Raw genomic sequence first — 22,290 nt, 5'->3', positions numbered from 1 at the left:
AAAGAACGCACCGATTCTTAAAAGGACGGCAACGCACTTGCGAGCCTTCTGGCAATGTGAGTGTCCATGGGCGGCGTTATCACTTAAAATCAGTTAAGACCCCTGTCAGTTTGCCTCCATTATATTACATTTAAAAAATCATTGAACATAACGATCTAGCCTAATTTAGACTTATAAATTATTTAAATTTAACCTAATTTACTTGTAAAACAAATAATATAAAACATATTATCTACATTTTATATCTTAAAATAAAACTAAAGTATTTTCGTTTAACTTTACTTATTACTAAAAATATTAAAATTGTTGTATAAGTACCAAAATATATTAGGTATCTCTCGTATTATTGTATATTTCGTACCACAATATAAAATAGTAACAATATATTTTATAAGTATTTTTATTCCAAAAATTTGTCTATTATCTATGTCCAAAGTCAAAGTCAAAAGTTTAGTTACTAAAACTCCTGAGTAGATGAGAAAGCTACGTTATGTCAGTAAAACACAAGCACTTATTTGTACAACAGTAGTTTGTTTGAACAAATCATTAAATTAATAAAAGAGTAACATAAATAAATGCAATAACTTTTCAATATTTTTTTTTAATTTTTATCGATTTATTATTTTATTTGGTCAAAATGCACGAATAGCGATCGAATATTATTATTTTATACATTTTATCAACATTAATCATACGTGGACAAGTAAAGGAAATGACAGAGCCACGCCCCCTGAAAAATATTTCACCAGGGCCGAGATTAAAATCCAGTTAGCCACCACTCGCTAACAATACTCTGTTATTATTATTACTTGACAGCGTTATTTGTTCGATCTGATTACTGTGAGTTCTATATTCAAACAGAAAATGAAATTAGAGGCTAGTTGATTGGTTCCTGACTCAATTATTTTATCTACAGGTAAAATGCTACCCATTTAAATAAAAACCCTTTAACCCAAATTTATTACATTATTAACACGAGTGCTTGAGTGGTCAAATTATGTAAATGATAACATAAAATGCCATTTAAGTATATTCTTCAATCAATCTTAAGATCTTATTAAAATCTTCAACATTCAGTTAATTATGCCGGATAAGACTGGATTTGCGAAACAACTAAATCAAATTAATTAGCTTTTTTAATTGTTTTATATACTTCGTTTCTGCCAAATACAAGTATATATTGCCTAATAGGATCTTCATACCCCTATTATAATATAAATAAAATATTAACACTTCATACATTTTATTATATTAATTAGACAAAGCTAATTTTATATTGAAATCGGATTTATTTTTTGTTAAAAAGGTATTCATTTATTTAGGGTTACTTTGATGTTTAATAAATGATCAAGTTTATCCTTTGACAAATGAATGGTGCTGAAATTACACATGCCTTTGACAATTTACATTGACGTTACTACTAAACCAAGCCAAGACCAAGCTGCACTTGTTTTGTTTGTAAATTGTTGGAAATTGTGATTTTTTTAAACGAAAATATTTATTAAAATGACTGGAAAACCACCAGAAGATGGATATATATCAGTAGTTGACGAAGAGCCAGAAATATTTGCATTACTTAAGTGGGATACTGCACAAACTCAAAAGAATTTTGATGTTCGTAGTTCAGAGAGAGCAAAAAGTCCGGAGAAAAGTATACAAAAGTCAAGTGAAGAAGAACCGGATGCTTTTGATATGAATGATGCCGCCTTTCTAGAAACTTTCCGTCTTCCAAAAGATTTAGCACGAAGTCTGTGCGAGGAAATAAAAGCTGTGATACCAGATTCCGCTAAGTCACTAGATCTGCCTCTAGAAACAAAAGTATAATTTATTCTGATCCCCCAAAAATTAAAAAAAGAAATTTAATATTCAGTTTTAAAAAGCACTTACATATTTTGGAACTATCTTATATAATATTTGGATTTATTTATATTCCTTTTTTATACTTTTAGGTATTAGCTACACTCTCCTTTTATGCAACAGGAAAATACCAAAAGTCAATAGGTGGAAAATCTGATCTTAATGTTACTCCCTACTTTTATATGACTGCAGTAACACAGGTCACAGAAGCTATTAATCATCACACAATTGTTAAGAAATATATTCACTTTCCACATTTAAGAAATGAAAGAGATCTTATTAAAAACAGGTAATAGAAACAAACTACTGTTAAATTGTACTAAGTATATTAAAAAAATATTTAAATAGGACTTGGTAATAACATCTTAATAGAGATCAAATCTTACACACACAATATATTACATAACAAAACTGTACATCTAATGCACTATTCTATCTGTATAAGTCGTTATTTTGCTAAATAATATTTTTTTATTTTAGATTCTATATGAAGTATAGAATACCAAATGTAGTGGGTTGTGTGGACTGCATGCATGTGCCAATCGCTAAACCAGATAATAACCACAAAAAGCATTTTAATAAATCATATCATTCAAAAAAAGCACAAATTGTAAGTATTCTATTTATTATAAGAGTTACAGTTTTAGTATTGTAAATCTAATATGAAATGAATATAAAATTACATACAACTGTATGTACATATTGTTTTGATAACATAGTATATTATCTCAAAAGTAATGAGCTGAGTTGAAGTTTGAAATTGTGCATTTAAACGCTGGTTGTGCACCAATGGGTTTTTCTATTCATGTAAACAGGCTTGTACCATATGAGGAAACCGGCATGTCCTAGACCCAAAAATCAACATGTTCTATATCAATAAATTAAAATGATTGAATGATCCTGAACATACAAAATTCAATTTCAGATATGTGACAGTGATCTAAACATTATCAGTGTTGATGCATTGCCAGGCGGTTCAATATCACATGAAGCCATTCTAATAAAACATGCTGTTAAAAATGATTTAGAGAGCCTTAATGCAGCCAGAGATACATGTTGGCTTGTAGGTAAGCAAAACAGTATATTAATTTATCAATAATTTATATCTTTTATCCACATATATACATAAAAATTATAATAAACATTTTAAACTTCTTATGTAGCAAAACAAAACTGTTGATTTTGATGGACTATTTACATTTAGTAAGTAAAAGTATTTAGTAAATCCCTTAGAGAATTTAACCCCAATGTAACTGTAAATTTTTAGGTGGACTCCACTATATGCAGAAGCCATACATAATGACTCCCATTCCTAAAATTACGAAAAAAACACCTGTATCACCCGAGAAGCACTATACAAATCTTCATTTGACTACACATAATGTAGTCCTAGATACAATCAAGCAGTTGAAGTCACGATGGAAATGCCTGCAGGCATCATGTAATAAGCATTTTGATCCATCTATGGTGTCCATGATTATTGTAGCCTGTTGCATTTTACATAATATTTGTAATAAGCGAGGGTTGGCTGTACCACAAATGACTCAAGCTGAAGAAAGATTAGAAATTATGAAACAAAAAGTTGCTAATGGTGCAGTGTCAAAGAAACGTGTTGAGGATCCAGCAGGTCAGTGATCAATTACAGCCTTTCATTTCCCTCTAGCTTTGATACGAGTAATTACACAAATCTAAGTAAACACATTTTTGGAGTATTGAAGCAATGAATAAGAATCCCGGCATCCATTTTGCTCCGGTGGCATTTCAAAAAAAGAGTTGCCAAGATACGAAACCAGGCTGTTGTCATTGGAGAATTGTAGCCAAACTGAGCCCTTTAGTTTTTACCACTCTCATAAATTGTAATATAACATTCTTGATTCCGATAATGTCTCAAAAGGTTGACTATACTTGTATTAAAGTGTCACTTAGTTACTTTACAAGTTAGTTTTAAGCTTATATTTTAAACGATAAAAGCCAGTTCCTATAGGTCTATGAAAGAAACATTAATTTCCAGGTGTCCAAGTACGAAACGCGTTAATAGAGCGACTATGGAACGAACGCAGTGCTAACGAATGCATTCCTCCAAAGAAACGCGTGAGGAAAGAGCGTGAGCCCATGCCTCAAATGAACCCAGTGGAAGATGATCCCAGTAAGCGGCCACGAGTCATGATGAATAATCCTTATGCTTTTGGAATGGGCATGAATCATGGCTGGGGTCACTATCCACAACATTGATGTATGATCATTATTATTAAGACAAAGAATACCTAGAATAGGCTTATTCGGCTTATATATACATATATAGATATTTGGCTACATAACAACATTTCAAATTGCAGTTACTGTTTATCAAAATTAAAATTACTATTTTGTTTCAGATTGATCTGGTTAAGCCGTTCGGCGTAAAAATATAGTATTCAACGATTGATTTTTTTAATTCAATTTGAATTATTATATATAACAGCTGTGATCAATTTATATTAATTTTCAATCGAAATTAGATTATACCGGTTCCATAGCATTTATAGATTAGCTCAAACTAAGTCAAAACATGTATGTAGCCTAAATCTGAATAAGAAAACAATTTTAAGAAACACATTTTATTATACATTTTTACTTAATAAGTAATTATAAGTACTATGAATAAAAGTATAAATAAAAATTAACGAACGTTTTTTTAAACCCATTTCGTTTTAACATTAAAATATCTGGAATTCCTAAAATGAAGCAATAGTTAAAAAAGGACACTATTACATTAACGAAATTGGAAAGGTTTTTCAACAAAGATAAACGCAAAAATGAGAAATCGATATACAATAAACTTTAATCTCATAATTTTAAATTAGTATAAAAACGGCGATTAATAATATTTGCTGAAGGAACTAGCAATTTCGTTAGCTAACATAGAAGAAACTGCCATATTAGGGCAATTAACGGTCACAATGGAATAATCGCTCTCAATTCGCACTGAGAGCAACACCAAATCTTGAGAAGACATCAAACGGCCTGCGAACCTATAACGACAAATTGTTTATAAAATACTATTAGATAAAATATTATTATTTAAATTATTTAGACTTAGTAACTTTAAATTTATAATACATATATTTATACTCTATAACTCGAATTATTATTAATATTAAAAAAATATCAAGAAAACAGAAATTTGCGGCGATCGTAGTGCCACTTTTTACTTACTGGCACCGGTTAGTAAAAAAACAAATTACATAGTAAAATACTTATCATCGAAACTTTTTAAATTTGTTTTAATTGTCTATTTATACATTTTTAATTATAATTATTTACTACGTTAATACGATTTTTTATTGAATACTTACTTGAGAAAATTTATTGGCGACTCAACAGCACCGAGGTTTGCAGTCTCAAACACTTTAGTACACATTATCAGATCATTCTCCATCTTCGGTGCCTTTTTGTCGCACTGAAAATTTACATTTCTTTAATATATTTCAACAGTTTATTGACCTCCTTAGTGAGTACTTACTTAACTCAAAATTAAAACTTAAACAAGTACACTTATGAATGTTAGAAAAGAAGTTACATGAATTGTATATTTACATTTACTACCAGTTCGCAAGTCAAGGGTGTAGAGCGGGCAAGAAACTATCCTCTTTTTAGTCGCTAAGTTTTGAGTCATACAAATTGTTTGAATTGGGATTGATTTCAATCCCAAGGATTAGGATCATTTAAATATTCGTTAAATTTCGGTAAATAAAATAAAAATCAACAAAAATTACCTCTGTCATTCCTCTGAGTTTTCTTTGTTCTTGTCCCCAGCGGGATTCAGACATATTAACAGCCCGCATAAGTTCACCAACTTGTGGTGTTATTACTATATTCATCTCACCTGTAAAAAGCAAGAAAAACAAATACATTTTTAAAAAGATTATATTAAGAAAAAATATGGTTTATTTATTTATTCACACTTCGTTACAATTAAAAAAAATATATTACATAAAATTATAAGGGATGCAACGGGCGGCCTTATCGCTAACAATAGATTACTTCCAGGCAACCCCAGCAAGGAAAAAAAACTAGAAAAAGAAATATAGAACCTTAATCTAAAGTAATATAAAAGAAAAATATTAATAAAACACAGTAAAAACTAAAAATGTAATCTCACGAATTCATGAATGACAATACAGAAGAAAAGGAACCACAAGAATTACACAAGTCACGATTGATCTGGAGAGGATATGGATAAGAAATGTTTATGCAGAAGAGTTTTAAAAGATGTTAGGGAGGTAGCCAATCGCATGGAGTCGGGCAGCCTAATCCACAATCGAATGTCGGAGATCCTAAATGAAGACGCCTGCTTTGATCCCTATGATAACCGTATTTAATAAAAAAAAACTAAGCAGTATAAAATACTAGTGTTTTAATCAACCACTCTTATATAAATTAGCATTTTTTAGCAAAGTTACGAATCTGTACAAATTGTTACTTTTATTTGGCTTTCATTCCTGTATTGGCTTTGAATTAATATTAATAATTTCAAGAATCCGTCAAAAGACTTAGTGTTTATTTTTAAATTAAGTTTTTTACGTGTTTATTATGACTATATTACACAAACACACGTATTATATTTAGATCTAGAACAGTTTTCGACGAAATTTAATAATGATAATACTATACAGGAAGTCTAAGAAGAGAAAGTTTGTCACGTGACTGACCCATAAAAAAACAATATTTTTAACCATGTATATGTCGCAGTAAATTAGTTAAATCAGAGAGTGAATTGAAACTCTAGACAGTTAAATCTCTAGTAGTTTCATTAACTGTCTATAGATTCAATTAACTTTCTGATTTACAAGTAACTTTTGTGCATAAAACTTTTTACATCTCTTATATACAGATTACTCTAATTTAATATGATAAAATAATATAATAATTAACTTTGATGATATGATTGTTAATGTAATATGTAACTACTGTGTAAAATTCAACCTTTTAATTATGTAACACAAAACGCAAGCAAAGTGGAAGAATACGCGAAATCTCGAATATACCACCATATTTTATACCATATTCTCAAATAAACTATTATTAACACATTCTTTTGAGATCCGTCAAAGTCTATGTACATGAATGAAAATATAGAACTCACCTAAAGAACTAGCGATGGTAAATTCAACGGGTTGTATGGAGTCAGCGAAGTCAACGCCTAAAAGTGTATTCGTGGAAGCGCCGGGACCTAACGACGGTATAGCAGGAAACTCGTGAATACTGCGGGATCCCGATATTATCTGAAATATACAACCCGTCATATATACGTATGCGAAAATTACTTCAATGTTCTGTTAATGTACGTGTTTAATACCTATGTTTGTGAATTTAAAAAAAAAGTTTTTCACAATCACAATATTGTGTATAGTGCCATCTATCGTAACAAATGGAAGCAAATTACATTTCAGTATACATTAAAGTAAGTGTTATGCCCGCCTTCTACTGCGAGCGGAATGGATCCATTACGGACTCCGCTAAACGCGTAACGATGACTTTCATACATGTGCTTCCACCAAAGCGGAGACGGCATGGATGGAGATCATCGTAACTAGTGTAGCGGAGTCCGTAATGGGTCCGTTCCGCTCGCAGTGGAAGGCAGACATTACTTATTAAGGATAATATCATAATAATCTGCTAATGCATAGCATGAAGTGAAGATAGAAATACATTTATACAAATAAAACATGACATACATATTCCGAATAAAATAAATCAATGTCGCTACAACCTTTTTTAGGTCTGGGCCTCAGATTTATGTATCTGTTTCATGATCATTTGTTAATGTAACAGGCAAGAAGGTGATCAGCCTTTTGTGCCTGACGCACGCCGTCGACTTTTTTTGGGTCTAAGGCAAGCCTCAAGATGTTTTCCTTCACCGGTCGTGCTAATGTTAAATGCGCACATAGAAAAAAAATCCATTGGTGCACAGCCGGGGATCGAACATAGGACCTCAGGGATAAGAGTCGCACGCTGAAGCCACAAGGCCAACACTGCTTCACATATTCCGAAAACAAAGTACAAATATAAATAACGAGAAAATAAATAAATAAAATCATTTGAAATGAATATACCATTATAAGTCCATATATTGTTAGTAGAGATACTTATAACTATGTTAGCAAAATTATTAAAACATTTAAACATTAGAAAAGTGTTGCGCAATCGGCAAACCAAATGGCATTGGCGCTTATATGGTCACGTGATCGCTTTCAACTTTGAAGCAGCCCAGTATATTTTAAATGACAATTTAATAAAGAGACCTTGACCATTTAAACAGTATTTTTTTTAAATTATTTATTTCTTATACCTTCTTATTAATCCGTATATCTGTGACGTCATCAGACGTGTGATTTGTAACTGTGAGCTGTACAGCGCACATTTTGGCCGAGTAGAGGTGAGGCGCGCGTGTCCATTGAGCGTGCACGGACAAACCGCCAGACATCACACGAGAAATCAGTTCGATGCTTCGGTTCGGAACTATGCTTGGACCGACTGGGGTTATCATGTCTTCTAAAAACGAGTTAAATAAACGAAATTGTAATGTTAATTCGTAAGAATTATTTTGGGTACATAAACGGGAATAAATGCTATTTTGAGATTAAAAATTACTGGACTTTTTATTAGGCAATTAACATATTATACTGTTATGGAAGGTAAAATTAGTGTCAAAATTTCAATATTAAAGATTAGATACTTATTAATATATTAAACATGTTCTACAAGTTTAAATCATTTGAATAAAAAATCTACCTAAAAATACTACAGGACAGTTTTAAGTAATACGCCTTCGGGAATCCTTATTATATACTTATACGTAACTTTAGGGAAGCTTATACTCTGTACTGGGTATAGCATTAACGGGTGTAATAATACCTTCAGTTATCCCCGAAGGGGCAATAGTAGGGGGTGAAAGGAATCCTCCACACGTTGGCGTCATGGTTGGCAGGGTGCTGGCTACCTCATCCAATTCTAATAAGAGTTCCAGGTTAGACTTTTCATTTTTCTTTACCGTCTCTTCTTTTACCGGTTCTGGCGGCTAAAACATTTGGATTTGTATTTGGATAATAAGCGTAAGGCAAAAAGGAAGTTGTCTCTTTGACCTGAGAATGTTATCAGAATCAGATAAAAATCGAATTTGATACGCTTCCAAGCACGTCTCCTAAATTTCGTAATTAATATTAATTTATATTGTTTTCGGAAACTATATCTAAATTATATAATCAAAAAATTTAAAAGTCTAAGTTTCATCAAATTTGGTTCAGTAGTCTAAGGTATCCATGCAATTCTGGAGCCAGAGCAATTTCCTATTTAGTTGACAGTATACCAAAGCAAAGTAGCTGTAACTTTGAAAAAGAAACTACATTATATATGAAAAGGGAAGTTGTTTACTAAAAGGCTACAAACCTTAGTGTCATTTTTCGTGGCCTCCTCTTCGCTAGAGGCCTCGCTGTCACTCCCGCTATCAGAGCTCGATGATGCACTGTCTGACTCAGTATCCGAACTGTCAGAGTTGGACCTGAATAATTTTGCTTAGATCATATTTTTTTTAATCAGCGAATTCCAATATACTTTGTTTCCTAAACATAAGAGTAAGAAACAAACAAAAAACATCATAGACCCCGCTTTATAAATAATTCATAAAATTTTTCATGTACTTTAACTACTGACCGGTCTGAAGAATAAATGCAAACTGTTACGTAATCCTCTAAAAGAAGAGTTTTAAGTTTTTAAATACATGTCAACTAAAAATCTCTGATAACGTAAATTCACATATTTTTTTAAAATTAATACCGATAATATCGTATCATCTTAAATAAACAACTCAGACATCAATTACATTTAACATCCCATCCAATTAAAAATAATTTTAGTTATTTTATAAACATCCACCATCTTGTTTACAATTTGTGATTTGTTTGAAACCGTCTCAAAGTTCAATATGGAGATTTTTTTTTAAACCGTTCAATACCTGAAAAGGTATTTTAAAATAAGGGGCATTGTTTAAAAAGAGTATATCAGATAATTTATGTAAATCACATCATTGGCGTCAATTTATTCTTCTATAGATTCGTCGAAGATAATGCAATGAGAACAGTATCTAAGGGAACACAATTCTTTATAGTACAATACTGAGATATATTAAAATATAACGGTTAAGAAAAATGTTAGGCACACAAAGCTGATCTACTTGTCTATTAAGGAAATTATCACGAAACAGATATAGAAGTCTGTGGCATAGACAAATACAGAAATAAGTGGCGCAATGGTTATTTTTTAATTTTCCTTATTTATAATGTACTTACTTATAGTTGTTCGTTTGTTTGGGCTTTTCTTCATTATCGATTCCTTCATCCCTGTTGAGTAATTTGTTTACTTTCAATATTTAAAATTTAATAAAAAATATTTTTAATTTAGTTCAAATTTAATTACAGTGTAAACTCCATGGTAACATAAATTTCTAAGAAATTGGTTTTTTCATTACAAATTGGCACTGCTTGCAGGTGTAGATTGTTGTTGACATTAACAAATAAGTAGAAGTCATGGATTATCTAGATTACACACGTTTTTCTTTTCTCCAATTAACGAAAGCTCTCTATAACGCCATAAAATACATAGTTCCTTCAGTGACATATGGAGTTTACACTGTATCTCTAAACAACCAAGTACTAATTTAAAAATACGATCTATTTTTTCAGCTTTATATATATTTATTCTTTATATAGAAACTGATACCCAAATAAATGCAAGAGAGAAAGACTATTTAGAAGGTGGATAAAACATGGGAAACAGAGGCACAATGCAGACAGAAATGTCGGAATTTTTAGAACGCCTTTGCCAAAGAAGGAAAATCCTAGAAAATAATGAGATGATAAAAATATTGCATTTTTTTAAATAAAATAGGGGGCAAACGGGCAGGAGGCTCACCTGATGTTAAGTGATACCGCCGCCCATGGACACTCTCAATGCCAGAGGGCTCGCGAGTGCGTTGCCGGCCTTTTAAGAATTTGTACACTCTTTTCTTGAAGGACCCTAAGTCGAATTGGTTCGGAAACTTTAGTGGGCAGCTGGTTCCGCATAGCGGTGGTGCGCGGAAAAATTCTTCCGTTTGCCCCGAGATCGAAACCTAGCTTTTTTGCGCAGTTTTTGGGCAGCCTGTGCATCCACCACCGAATACTGATCGTTCCGATGATGGACGCTCAGAGAGGGATTCTCCACAACGGAAACGTGTGGTACCCCCCTGGGGTAATCTCTGTTTAAACTGCATCTTCATATTTAAATGTAAAGCATCTGAAATAAGACTAAGACTTTCATTATTATTATATAGTATAATACTCACTCATCAGAAGATTCTTCGGAGCCCGAGGAGGAGTCGGAGGCAGACGATGAAGACCCTGAAGCAGACTCACCTTCCGGTTCCGAGTAGAATGTTTTGTTGTTCTTCTGCATAATTTTCCATTTATTAATTAAATGAGATTTATACATTTAGATCTTACTTCAATATCCAAAGTATTTATAATACGCTATGTTTTGGAACATTACATCCTTTACAAATAACATTTATTCAGTAGTTGACAAACAAATACTGTACCTGGACTAAATATTTTTTAAATTGTTGTAGGTACATTTATACATTATTGGTATATTTGCATACTTTATACACAGCGTATTATACGTATTTTCCGATTTTCCTACATTTCTCTACATGATGCGCTTTCATTGGTAATTTTTTTTTTTTTGGAACATAAGATACAGGTATCACTTATTCCACGTCATTAAATTTGAATAGGTAGACATTCCTACACATCGGCAAAGAAGACAGAGTGTGTAGGCCGAGAGAAAAAGCCAACGTAAAAAACTCTCGGTACTCTTTTAAAATATCAAATCATCAAACACTTATTTTAAAACAAATATCGCAAATTAATTAGAAGAAGCCTGTCTAGCACTAGTCCCAGGCCCTTTTATCAACTAGATAATCGTTAACTTTATAGTAAGCCTTTTTATACAGCTTTTCTTTAATACTTACGGTATTTTAATAATAATAATAATTTATTTATTTTCTCCCATATAACATTTACAACAATAAATAAGATTACAGTTGAGAAGGTATTGGGAGACTGGTTTCCAAACTAGGTAAGAACCTGTGGTATGGATAACCAGGTTTCCATTCACAGCAATATCATATTGAGTGGTAACAAAAGTACATACATATATGGGTAGGCAAACAAATTTAACGTTTTAAATAAGGAAAGAAAAACAAAACAAAGCAGTCAAATAGTAAGGAATAAGTAGAAATAAAGTTGTATGGGTGTATGTGGGTGTGAGGGTGTGTGCATGTGAGTGTGTGTGTGTGAGAGTCTGTGTGTATTGAGTGTGTGCATATGCGAGTGTGTATGCATGTGTCTGTGATAGTCGGAGGGTATGTACGCGTGTGTGAGTGAGTGTGAGAAGGGTGTGCGTGGGTATGTCAGGCACACGCCTGAGAACATATGTGAAAATTATTTTAATACATGTAGCAGTCTTCAAAATGTATGAACTATTTGCTTTACACATTTTTTAGTTTTAGGACATATATTCATGGCTTTGTTAAGCTTGATATGTGCAAGTAACAGCCCAGAAAAGAAAACGATCGCTGAGAAAAATTTGAAAAAGATGGGGTTGTACAAACGCTATATTTGCGACGTTTGTCCAATATAGCGGTATCGAAGAATAACAGCAAATGTTGCTTAAGAACAGTGTATAAGATAAACAGCTGTCGAAATGTAAGTACAGAACTGGTCTTATAAAGTTTCATCAGGAGGGAAATGAAAGAGAAGAGACATTGAGGTTTTAAGAACTGCTCGTTGGTATTAGGTAGTAAGTGTGACACACAAGAACTTAGTTTCTTTGCACCTATGCGATATGTGCGACGGCGAAGGCCTAGGTTATTTGCAATACCAAGGGCCAGAACCAGTTTGTCGTTCAGATCCCCGTTATCAAAGACATTGCGTCTAATAAATGCTATCTCCTACACTATCGACATATTTATATGTTCGCAGAGTGAATTCACAATAGCGATATTGCGTATATGTGTTTAATATTATATTTTATTTTTTCTCGACATTATTGTATTGGCATAATCTGTAAGGATAATGTATGATTATCTGTTAATAAATAAATGTTTTAATAGCTTTACGATAGAGAAGTAAATACCTTAACAGTAGTAGGCTGTACTTCCGGCGGTGGAGGTTCTCTTAATTCAGCCGCAAATGCTTGCGCGGGTGCACTCGGCAATGACGTATACCCTCCCGCCGCACTTCCGATGTACTGGGATAGAGATCCTAACGTATATTGATCGCGATCTGAAAAATAAACAAAAATAATAGTATTTTTATTTACATATGTATATAAATTCGTGTTATAATATTTTGCCTTATTTATTTTAAAAATACAGTATAGACTTCCTGTAAAGTCCGTCGATTTAACGACGAACTGCCTAAGGGAGCGTTCAAGTATTACGTAACGAATTTGGTGGGGGAGGGGGTCCTCTTAAAATGGGGGTAAAATGTTACGATACGGGGCGGATATTGAATTACGCGTTATTGTTAATATTATTTTCCACTTTCCAGGACCTACCACATAGTAAGGTTTAGGTATAAAGAGTCACTGGGAGTAGTCACGAAACGTTTTACTATAGGATACAGAAAACATTACAGCACGAGTCATGGGGGGTGGGGGTCAAGAATCTCCAAAAATTGCGTGACGTTATACTTGAACGCTCCCTAAAGCGTCGAAATCATTTGGTTTTGGTTGGTTTAGCTCGTCTTCTATACAATTATACACTCTACATAGCATAACACCCAATCTCAATAACGACTACAATTGAGTAATAAAGTACTTTTTAAGTTGCTTAGTAATAAACTCGACTGTCAGCATTATGCATACGAACTTTCTAAGAACTCAGGTTTTTTTGTTTACAAATTGGGATTGCTTGCATGTCAATTATCTATACGGTTTTTCTTCTCTCCATTTAACGACAATTCTCTATAAGGTCATGCACAGTCCGTTCCGTGTCGTTATATAGACTTTACACTGTATTCAATAAGAAGAAAAGATTCAATAGATCTCTTTCAGAACTTACCCTTAAAATTACTCTGTATACTGGGCTTCGGCTTATCCGGACAAAATATGTGCGACGCGTACTGTGCTAACAGCGATTCATTTTGTGGCTCAATAAACTTGCGAAGCATTCTAGCTCTGTCTCTCACATCGTAACTTGCGTCGTAGCGAGCGAGATGCAAGACATATTTGCACATTGGTAATGTGTCTGGCTGGGTTATGGATAGCTTTACCGCTAACGACAGGAGTTGCAGTTTTACTAATTCTTCCTGAAAAATTATAATTAAAATAACTAGTCTTTAGGCCTGAATTTCTATTGGGTTAATTTATAATGCATTGTTTTATTACAGTGGAACGAAATTACATATTTCGTGAATTGTTACCGGATTTTATATCCGGGACATCTGAATTACACGCTGTGGTAACGAATAAGGTATATATTACTCAAAATTATCAATGGAAGTTAAATTATAAAAAATCAACGTTTCATTTCACACATTACTTAAACTACTTTTACTATTTTTTTAATACCTGGTCGGCGAAATTGGATACCATATGGGCTAAAATGGCCGCGGCTCGAGGGTGCTTCGCCCCATGCTCCGCCACCAGCCACACAGCTGCCGCGCGTGCATTACCCGCTAATCTACAAAATCAGTTTTCAATATATAGTCTGTGCGAAAAGACAATCGTGGGATTTGGTCGCAGCAAGCTTTCTTTTACGTTGACAACAGTGATACCCCATAATAGTTTAACATCATGAAAAATTAACTGAAGCGTAGCAAATAAGAATTATCTTAGTTGGCAAAATAGCCACGCCGGTCCAATTCCACTCAAGATTCTCCACTTATGGAGACTGTTATTTGCAGTATTTAGACCTTTTTATTAAATTATTACTGTAGTATGTAACATGATCCATTTTTCAACCCTTAATAGTGCGTCGAAAGTTTGGGAAATGCGTTGTAAGCGGACTTTAACATTGATGGATCGGAAAAAAGCGTTACAAAATTGGTTGCAATTATATAATGCAGAATAATGTATGAATTAAACTTTTAAAAGTATATAAATATTAGTATAAGTACGTAAGTACGTAAGTATATAAAAAATACTTAAAGATATATCTCACCTATCCGAGCGCAGTAATTTCGCGGCTCGAGAGACAGCCGCACGTGCAGAACTAGCGCCACCACCTACCACTCGTTTCACAACCACTACTGCCTCACATACCACCCATTCTGCAAAATTAATGAACATTTTCAGTAGCATACACGACTGTTCTAGTTCTTCAACAAAAAGCGGTTTCTAGAACGGGCTGACCGGAGACAACGCATGGTCCATGTTACCTTTAAAGACTAGGCTAGTTCGCCTATTTAAAAAATTCTTTAACCTATAAAATTTTCAACTAGCTACCTAAATATTAAGTGGTCTGAAAAGTTCATAGGCTGAGGCATAGCCCTAGTATTACTAGTAATTAATTTAATATGATTTTTAGTTTTCTTTCTTTTCATTCTTCCCATTTTTTTAATTTATTTTAGTTTTCTAGTTATAAAATAAATCAATGGCGCTACAACCCTTTTAGGTCTAGGCATCAGATTTCTGTATCTGTTTCATGATCATTTGATAATCTAATAGGCAAGTAGGTGATCAGCCTTCTGTGCCTGACGCACGCCTTAGACTTTTTGGGTCTAGACAAGCCGTTTTCCTCACGATGTTTTCCTTCACGCGTTTGAGCTAATGTTAAATGCGCACATAGAAAGAAAATCCATTGGTGCACAGCCGGGGATCGAACCTACTACCTCAGAGATGAGAGTCGCACGCTGTAGCCACTAGGACAACACTGCTCCAGTTTTCTAGTTATATATTTTATTATATATGGGTTACGTATGTAGTAATTTTGTGTTTCTAAAAATATAGTATACTAAATATCACTTAATTAAAGGTAACAATGACGAAGTTTAGTTTTTTTAAATCACTTTACGCGTATTAATTTACACGATTATAAGTAGATTATACAGACTACGCCAGACAATAAAATTTTATTTAACTGAAATCGACCTTAGAACGTAAATTTTCTTATGTGGTAAATTTGAAAAAAAGTTCGTTAATTCGACTAAATAACTCTTTAGTTCATACATAGTACAACTTACCATCCTTACTGGACAGCAAATGCAGAAGTCCATTCAAGCAGGTCTCAGTCTCAGTTTGTATGGCCACAGCTAGCCTACCAATACCCTGAATCGTAGCGGCCACGAAAGCCTTATCACTGGAGGTGACATATGTCTGGTATTCGCGTAAAACCACGGGAGCGGTGGCTTCAGTCGCTAGATTCGTTAGTATTTCCAGTTTTAACAGCTTTATGTGCGTGGGATCCGAGTTACGCACGAAGAACGATTTGAGGAATGGCTCGAAGAGGGTCTGAAATTTTTTAATTTCTAAAAATAATCCACAAGCAAAACTAGAAACTGTAGCATCGTGGCGTATCTCTATTTTACGCTCTTTTCACAAATCGATAAAATAACAAAGATTTATGATTTTTCTTTTAAAATATTGTATGTGTATGATGGCGATACAAAATAGAATACAAAAATTATAAAGGCGATATATTCTCTATGTGTACATACCCTCTTAGAGACTGTAAGCGCTGCAATAGAGTTGAGGACCACACTCTGAACTTCAACATGAGCACGAAGCAAACGAACCATGGCCTTAGCCACGGGCGGGAGCTCTTGTGCTAAAGAATAAAGTTTTTTTTTTTTAATTTTGATATCACAAATAATCTATAGCGACAGCAATCACAAAGTAAACATGATCTAAAGGACCAAATTTGCAGTTTAATCATTCTAAAATATTGTAAGCGGAATTTATTGTGATAACTTTAGTGCGCTTTAAAACGCTAAAATTTATGACTAAATTTACATTTACTCCTCAAGGGCGTAAAGTGGACGAAAAAGAAACTGTCAAAAATCTTTCCGCCACTCTTTTTAATCGTAAACTTTTATTTCAATAGATAAGATGATGCAATCATGACACATGACGTGGAATGAAACTATCTACAATGTGAACTCCATGTAAAGACCTTCGATTTTACACTCTATACAGAATTACACTCACTCTCAATACCGACAATAATTGAGTAATAAAGTACTTTTAAGTTGCTAAAATTAGTAAAAACTACGCAGCTGTGTACGTTCTTTTGTCGCTTTATTGTCCTAGCCCGCAATAAACTCAACTGTCGGCATCGTCCATACGAACTGTCTAAGAAATTCGATTTTCTGTTTACAAATTGGGATTGCTTGCACGTGTAGACTGTTGTTGACCATGACTAATAAGTAGGAGTCATGAATTATCTATATGTTTTTCTCCTCTCCATTTAACGACAACACTCTATAACGCCATAAAACGCCCAGTTCCTTCAGTGTCGTTATTCAGAGTTTACACTGTATATGTTTTTCGCACATATGAAACCTCTACCATAATTTTCTATTAGATAAAAACTCACTAGGGCCACAGTGATAAAATAATTGTGCGACCGCCATAACCACACCCGAGTTTCTGCTTTGCAAAAGAGGTTTCGCTGCCCGTAGGAGCAGTCGTAGATCAGGGTCCACTGTTGGAGAGACAGTCCTTTTGTGATCACTGGTCTCACTCTCCGAGTCGTAGAATGGTTTTTCCTCACTGTCACTTGAGTAGTTCTGTAAGGAAATTTAACTGATAACGTCTTTTAAAAATCCACATTATAAAATGTCTCCGTTGTGAATTCTTATCTTTTTTATTACGTAAGTGTATCATTTTCATGCAGTACTCATAGTCTTTATTTATTGACCAGTTTTATTAAATTTATTATATTAATTAAATTTATTTAAAAAAAACATAATTAAGGAAAAAAAGGCTTGTGCAACACACTTTATTATATATTAGCAGTGATATATTTATTATTAACAATTTGTTACATTACAATATAAAAAATGAACATAATTAAATCAAAAGGAGGGCAACTGGCGGCCTTATCGCTTTCGAGCGATCTCTTCCAGGCAACCACTGTGAGTAAAGAAAAAAAATGTATGAAATTACATAAGATAGACAAGAAGTGCAAAAAGTGATATATTCGCCAAAATACTGATTCTGTACTATATATTTCATAAAATCTGTAAAGTTAGTTACTTAAAGGTAGTCTAAAAGGTAAATAAAACAAAATTTTCTTACGTCATGATTTGGATCCGGGAAGCACGTCTTAGCATATACAGTGAGAACGTTTAGTAAGGCCAGCTGACCCCACTCATCAACATCAGCCAATAGAGCACAAAGCTTCCTAAAATACCAATGCTTTATGTTTATTCCCCGTCTATGGTAATGTACATAGCTTACATCTGTGATGGTTCACTGCGATCGGCATAAGGGCCACAGCATTCAGCAGAGTTATACTTATATAGGAGACAGTATTATAGATTACACCTGCATTAAAATTAATATATTGCTTGAATTATCGAAATATTTTTTAAACAAAAACAAAAGGCCGTTTTACGACTACTTTATATTTTCAATAATCAAGCTTAGGAGCATATATCCACTTTATAACTGTAGAAAGGACGCGTCTGAATTAAACTCAATTGAACTTTTTCATAAGTTCAATTGAGTTTAATAGAATAGAGAATTTAATACTTTAAAGTTCTTTAATAGAATAGAGAATTTAATACTTTAAAGTTCTTAATGAAGGAACATTTTTTAAATAATTTTGTCCTAGTAACGAGACATTTAAACCAACATAAGGTACCTACAATGTGAGGTAAACTAACATTGAACTATAGAGTGGACGCGGGACATCGCATCCATATGTAATCTAGCTAAGGCTTATCTACGTGAAACATCGGTCAGGTTAAGCTACTTTAGAAGCACGAGAACTCAACCTCAAGAGTACTTGCAAATGTCTATCTAATTAATGACAAGACCTCGGTAGTCACTTCACATTATATAGTAGCCGCGTGCATATGTTTATATTGCGTGTGTAGTAGTGTAGTAGTCCTATTGTTTTAGGCAACACAAGTCTGTCCCATGCAAGAAAATTTACTGAAAATATATCTAGATAGGATACCTGTAACTCCGATGTATAAGGCTCATTCGATCAGCACACACCTCAGAAAAGGCCATGGCAGCGGAACCAACTACAAGGGGTGCTTTATCAGACAACAGCTTATCTATTATTCCCACCAACTCCTCTTTTTGCTCTGGGTCCAAGCTAAAGTAACAGAAGAAATATGATCTTTATCAGCAGATTGATGTTTAATATTCTCTTGCTATCATTTTAAATTAAATGATAATTTATTGCAATTTAATTTATAATTTAATTTTGTAACCAAACACTTACATAAAGATATGAATATTACTAGTGTCAGAGCTATATAATGCTAATTTAATAAAACTGAACAGTTTATTATAAAATACTAATCTTTGAATAGAAACATACTTTTGTGCTGGGTAGTCCATTTATGAACAACAAATTGGATTTCCTGATAGAAGCCCAAAAATTTCTATATTAAATATCTTACCTATACAATTTAGGTATGGCATGAGCAGCTGTCTTCCTGACGTAAGGACTCATATCACTAGCCGAGTCACGAATAGCTAACATCACTATGGGAACTATCATTGGAACACGAATTGATGACAGCACCCGCAAAGCACTGGCACGAATCAATTGGTTTGGGTCCTGATAAAGATTTGGTTCTTGATGTTAAGGAAAAATATTTACTCCCTTTGTTAAGTGAAAGTTTTGTTAAATAAAGTAGACACACTAGAACATTCTACAAATATATTGAAATACCTTTTGTCTGTTCTAATTAACTCTTTTTAATCAAGGCTGTAGAAATGTTTGTCTATAAGCTAATTTTATAATAAATCTGTAATACTTAACGGCCTCATAGTTTTAAGCTTTCTGTAGTAGTTTCCTCTAAAATTAAATTAAGTAATAAGATTACCTTAAGAGCTCTTTGGAAGGTGCTAATAGACAACAATGCCAAGTCCTGTTGCTCTTCTGCATACCGCACTAAGTACACATACACAAGTTTTTTCACCTCAATATTTTTCGATACAACATTCTTTACTACTGCTGGAAACCTGTAATGTATTTCTGCTTAATGATAAAATTTTAAAATCAAAATTCTTTAAGATAAGATTCTAAAAATTACAATTAATCATTTTATAGTTAATGGTAATCCTCTATTTTATCAACTTTTAATTTACATATGAAATAATTTAATTTAACATCCATTTGCAATATTGAGATTGTAGCCATGATATACTTTGCACTTTTTGTTTAGTCACATTAAAACCGATTTCTGAATACTTACATGTCAGATGCATCTCTTCCTTTAGCAATCATCCCAATAATCCTTTTCATAGCTTCAAGTTTCAATGAATCTTTAGATCCATCCAACATTTGCTTCAGATCTTCATTTCTAAAATATTTATAAACAACTATAAATCAAACTCTTTTCTTATAACTAAATGCATTAGTTACTAATAATAAAGTAAAATAAAGTTTTCATTTTTAAGATAACCATAACTTTATTAATTTTGAATGCCACAATACTCTTTTTATTCATTGCTTTATTAGGCAAATATAAATAAAACATGAATTTTATGGCTCTTTAATACCCAGGGGGACTAAGTTAACTTCAATATGACACAATTAGAACCACGATATAAGCAATGATGCTTCCTCGTTTTCATACATGTTTACAGAAAATCATAAGAACATACTTTTTATAATCTGGTTGGAAAAAAGCACCAGATGCTGGGTCACCCGCAGGGTATTCCACCTCCCCTGTCACCACTTTGTCGTTGTTATACGACGGCGTTGTAGCCATTGTGAAGAAAATCTCAAATTCTATTTGCTTATTTATTTTATAAGTGAGAGGCTTAACAGAAGAAACCTTAATCAAAATATAAGGTATAATATTTTGAACATACTAAAACGACATAGGTGACAGAACCACAGGCAGACTAATTTATATTGTAGTCTGACTCTTGACGGTTCACGGTTGTCCACAGAACAGCAGTGATAACATACCATGACTATACTATAGTCGACGCATTTTAAACTGAATCGTCGTGCAAGAAATGTCGCTGACAATAGAAATGTGCACACAAGGCAACCTGTTATCGATATTTAGCTACCTGCCCACGCGGGGTCGATGCGACCTTCGATCGTGACCTTCATTAGCGATCTGACTCCTCCTGATTGGTCGTTACGAGAAAGGGTTGTTGTTTGTTTTTCTATAAATATAAGAAGCTACAAAAAATCATACATACAACGTTGCTAATGTTGCCATTCTTCTCCACAACGCTATTTATAATGTAACTCAAGAAGACTGGGCCAAATGTCTAAGAGCTCCAGGATAAGGACTTTTATTTACATTTTTTTTATATTCAGATAGCGAAAAATTATTCCTATCAATATATAATAATTAACATAATTTAGCATATCGACCGTAGCTATCCACTTATCGATACGCGCGATACGCAACTCTACAATTCTTACGCACATCACTAGACCTCTCCATAAGACGTGTAAGCACGAGCGAGGCAAGGAAATATGATTTATGATCCGAAGCCTAGATTCCTAATGCGTCGACTATAGTATAGAATCATCAGGCTCTACTTAAATGAAACTAAAATATATATCACGCTCTCTAGTCTAGCTTCTGAACTTAATGAGCAAACAAACATTACTTAACCTAAGTTCCAAGATGAAGTGGAGTTGAAGATTGATAATAAAATTCAGGCAAAGGCAAAATTATATTGGTCTTTTAATTTCTGAAGTCATTCTTATGAAACAAGGTTTCTTGTATTTTAATATATACCTAGTTTAGCCATAAATACTGAAACAAAGTAAATTGTATTGTATTGTATTATATATTATATAGTATTGTATTATCAATAGAATCACGCACTCTTTCCATGGGAAAATTCATAATTGCCAATCGTACGGATTGTGTTAGGGACTCCAAACTATCATGGCGTTCAGAGCAAGCCTTACTCTCTAAACCTGACCATAAATCATAATCCAGCGGATTAAGATCAGAACTAGATGACGGCCAGTCTTCAGCTCTGTAAATATCAGTTCAGAAATGACTAGTACGTCTCTTATAGGCTACAAGTCCTAAGTCTTATCTTCATCTCCCAAGATAAAATCTTTTGCTTTCGGGCAGGATTCGAATTATTTCCCTTATTGCTTTTACCACCTTTTTCGTACGAAACTACGTGGACGGCCACATTCTGTCACAGACTGAGGAGGTCTCGTTGTACCTATCTATTAAT

The 22,290-nt window shown here is 33.3% G+C and overlaps 2 protein-coding genes across 3 annotated transcripts; one reads left to right on the top strand and one right to left on the bottom strand.

Annotated features, from left to right (window-relative positions):
* The first annotated feature begins 1,429 nt into the window (after positions 1-1,429).
* Positions 1,430-4,476, top strand: LOC123706953 (putative nuclease HARBI1). Of its 2 annotated transcripts, XM_045656615.1 has the most exons (7): positions 1,430-1,818; positions 1,950-2,146; positions 2,338-2,467; positions 2,783-2,924; positions 3,125-3,484; positions 3,869-4,090; positions 4,233-4,476. In XM_045656615.1, exons 1-6 carry the CDS (start codon positions 1,507-1,509, stop codon positions 4,087-4,089), a joined length of 1,362 nt encoding a protein of 453 aa, XP_045512571.1. In that variant the 5' UTR covers positions 1,430-1,506; the 3' UTR covers position 4,090; positions 4,233-4,476. The 2 variants fall into 2 exon arrangements, with proteins under 2 accessions (XP_045512571.1, XP_045512572.1); XM_045656616.1 differs by lacking the exon at positions 4,233-4,476 and having other exon boundaries at positions 3,869-4,207.
* Positions 4,477-4,659: 183 nt separating this feature from the next.
* Positions 4,660-20,974, bottom strand: LOC123706951 (AP-3 complex subunit beta-2). The gene is made up of 22 exons (XM_045656614.1): positions 20,731-20,974; positions 20,319-20,426; positions 19,947-20,085; positions 19,518-19,678; positions 19,064-19,207; positions 18,178-18,283; positions 17,474-17,666; positions 16,596-16,705; positions 16,122-16,389; positions 15,101-15,209; positions 14,509-14,620; positions 14,000-14,246; positions 13,072-13,220; positions 11,219-11,322; positions 10,185-10,235; positions 9,286-9,397; positions 8,755-8,917; positions 8,189-8,391; positions 6,983-7,121; positions 5,613-5,722; positions 5,193-5,296; positions 4,660-4,868 (listed from the first exon to the last, which is right to left on the bottom strand). The coding sequence occupies exons 1-22, from the start codon at positions 20,835-20,837 to the stop codon at positions 4,715-4,717; spliced, it is 3,093 nt and encodes a 1,030-aa protein (XP_045512570.1). The 5' UTR covers positions 20,838-20,974; the 3' UTR covers positions 4,660-4,714.
* Positions 20,975-22,290: the final 1,316 nt, after the last annotated feature.

Source organism: Pieris brassicae, chromosome 3 (genome assembly GCF_905147105.1).
Source record: "Pieris brassicae chromosome 3, ilPieBrab1.1, whole genome shotgun sequence".
NCBI classification, from domain to species: domain Eukaryota; kingdom Metazoa; phylum Arthropoda; class Insecta; order Lepidoptera; family Pieridae; genus Pieris; species Pieris brassicae.
The sequence above is the reverse complement of the archived record's forward strand: the minus strand, read 5'-3'. Positions and strand labels throughout refer to the sequence as shown.